This window comes from Penaeus monodon, chromosome 34, assembly GCF_015228065.2.
Source record: "Penaeus monodon isolate SGIC_2016 chromosome 34, NSTDA_Pmon_1, whole genome shotgun sequence".
Lineage (NCBI taxonomy): Eukaryota > Metazoa > Arthropoda > Malacostraca > Decapoda > Penaeidae > Penaeus > Penaeus monodon.
Window position 1 is genome coordinate 9,073,019 of NC_051419.1, and position 2,020 is coordinate 9,075,038.

Here is a 2,020-nt window from a genome sequence, read left to right on the forward strand (position 1 = left end):
CATCACACAGAATGATTTGAGAACATCTTACAGAAAGTTAATCTTTTGACTTTGTTATGGAATATGCTGTATGTGAAAAATTTCACATGGAATTTACAGTTGTTATAGAGCAACTGTAAATATCTTTAAAAAAATATAATCGGTTTGATGGTTTTCATGTCATTAGATCTTATTTATCTTAAAACAGTTTTTGTTTTTTTAATCTACTGTTGTTGTAAATGAATAAAGAAAATCAGTTAATGAGATGCAGCTTATAGACATGTTCATATGGATCCACTGGTTATTGTAATTTATATTGTTAGATAAGCCTGTTATTTCACAATATTTTTCTTCCTTGCATGAGTAGATTCAACTAATATAGACTATCTTAACAATCAAAGAATATATATAGCCAATCAAAATATAAAAAGTGAACTTGAACAACAATTGAAAATAAGGATGAATATTATATTTAGCACTCTCAGAATTGTTTTATTATGAAGACTTGATTTGATTGGGCATGTATATTTACATATCAAAAGATAATTTTCTATATTGTTTCCTTTATCCAAGTTGGAAGATTTATTTTGATTTGATGGTAATGTATCATGAACATTTAAGAATGTGTTTTAATACCTTATTGTATACATTTCATTAATGGTTAAAGATTATTACAGTAGCAGGTGAAATCATGGTAATGATATAGAACTATAAATATTACATTTGGAAATTATTTTTCTTTGATGATCTTGATAATATTATATTTCATTACTTTGAAGAGGTTTCCAAATCAGTATATCATAAAAAAATATATGAGGAGAAAATGCTGGTATAAGATGTATAAGAAGTTTTATGTTCAGATTACAAATTACTGTCACTCGCTTTTCATGTAACTAACTGATGAATAATTTTTTTCTTCAAATTAATATTCTTTCTACATGAATTAAAAATATAGTAAAAGGAATTCAGCTCCGTCACTTAATATACACTGTGGTTAACCCTTGCATGCTTTTGCTTTAACTGTGCCTGGTTTTGAATATTGATATTGTCTTATTTTGATTGTAGGGCATCTTTCTAATCCATTTTAAGCAGATTCAAGATCAGAGTTACTTTGTTTACTTTTTTATTCTTGATTTGGACAATTAGGTTATATGTTTATGTGTTAAGATTATCTACAAAACCACAATAAAAAAAAAAAAAATGTGTGGAGCAAATTACGTTAAATTGAAAATGGGTATTTGATTACCTTTGTGTTGTCAAATGATATTGCTTGCACCTGTAGCTTGCATGCCAGAAGAGTTTGCCTGCCTTGATGATGGCACCTGCATCCCAAAGAGCCTGGTGTGTGATGGGAGACCATACTGTCGTGATGGGTCAGATGAAAATAACTGTTCTTCGCCCTGTGAGTCGTTATTATTTAGTCAAAGTATTGTGAGCTCAAGCAGTTTCACATTTGTGGCTTAAAGCTTTTGTGTGAAAGAGTTTAAGAGGTTTTTAGAAATGTCCATGACAGGTTTGTCTTTGGTAGTGATTAGAATGCTATATATTTTTTAAAAAGTGTATAATCATGAGTAACAATATTATGAGAGAGATGAGTTATAGTTTATCAATTGCCATTTAACTGCTGATCAGTTCTTATAATTTTTCACTCTTTCCTCAAGACACTTTGTCACAGGTAAATTTTTAGCACATTCAGACTACAACAGGAAATGCTGTAACAAATCTTATTGAATTTCTCCTTTGCCTCAAATTGCTAATTTTCAAATCAATGATAAACCCAAATGGAAAAGGAGCCTAAAAAGTTTTGTTGTTTTTTTGTAAAGTAAGGACAGCCTGCTTTAAAATCAGAAAAAGATGCCTGTTGACATCTGTCAGGTGCATTTACTTTGATGCTGCAAACATTTTGTTTTGAGATGATGACTATCTTCAATAATCTATGACTCGGTATGAGGAAGCAGTTAAAGGGTTAATAAGGTGTGAGATTGAAGAATGATGCTCAGCATTTAACATCTACGTGAAAGTTCATATTTATAACTTTTAA

At 29.7% G+C, this 2,020-nt stretch overlaps 1 protein-coding gene across 1 annotated transcript in view; it reads left to right on the plus strand.

The window, feature by feature from the left end:
- Positions 1–2,020, plus strand: part of LOC119594807 (basement membrane-specific heparan sulfate proteoglycan core protein-like) — a gene marked incomplete at its 5' end in the record, with an annotated part of 219,836 nt that overhangs the window by 104,193 nt on the left and 113,623 nt on the right. The window contains 1 exon segment of the mRNA XM_037943897.1: positions 1,262–1,381. Coding sequence (XP_037799825.1) covers positions 1,262–1,381 — 120 coding nt within the window.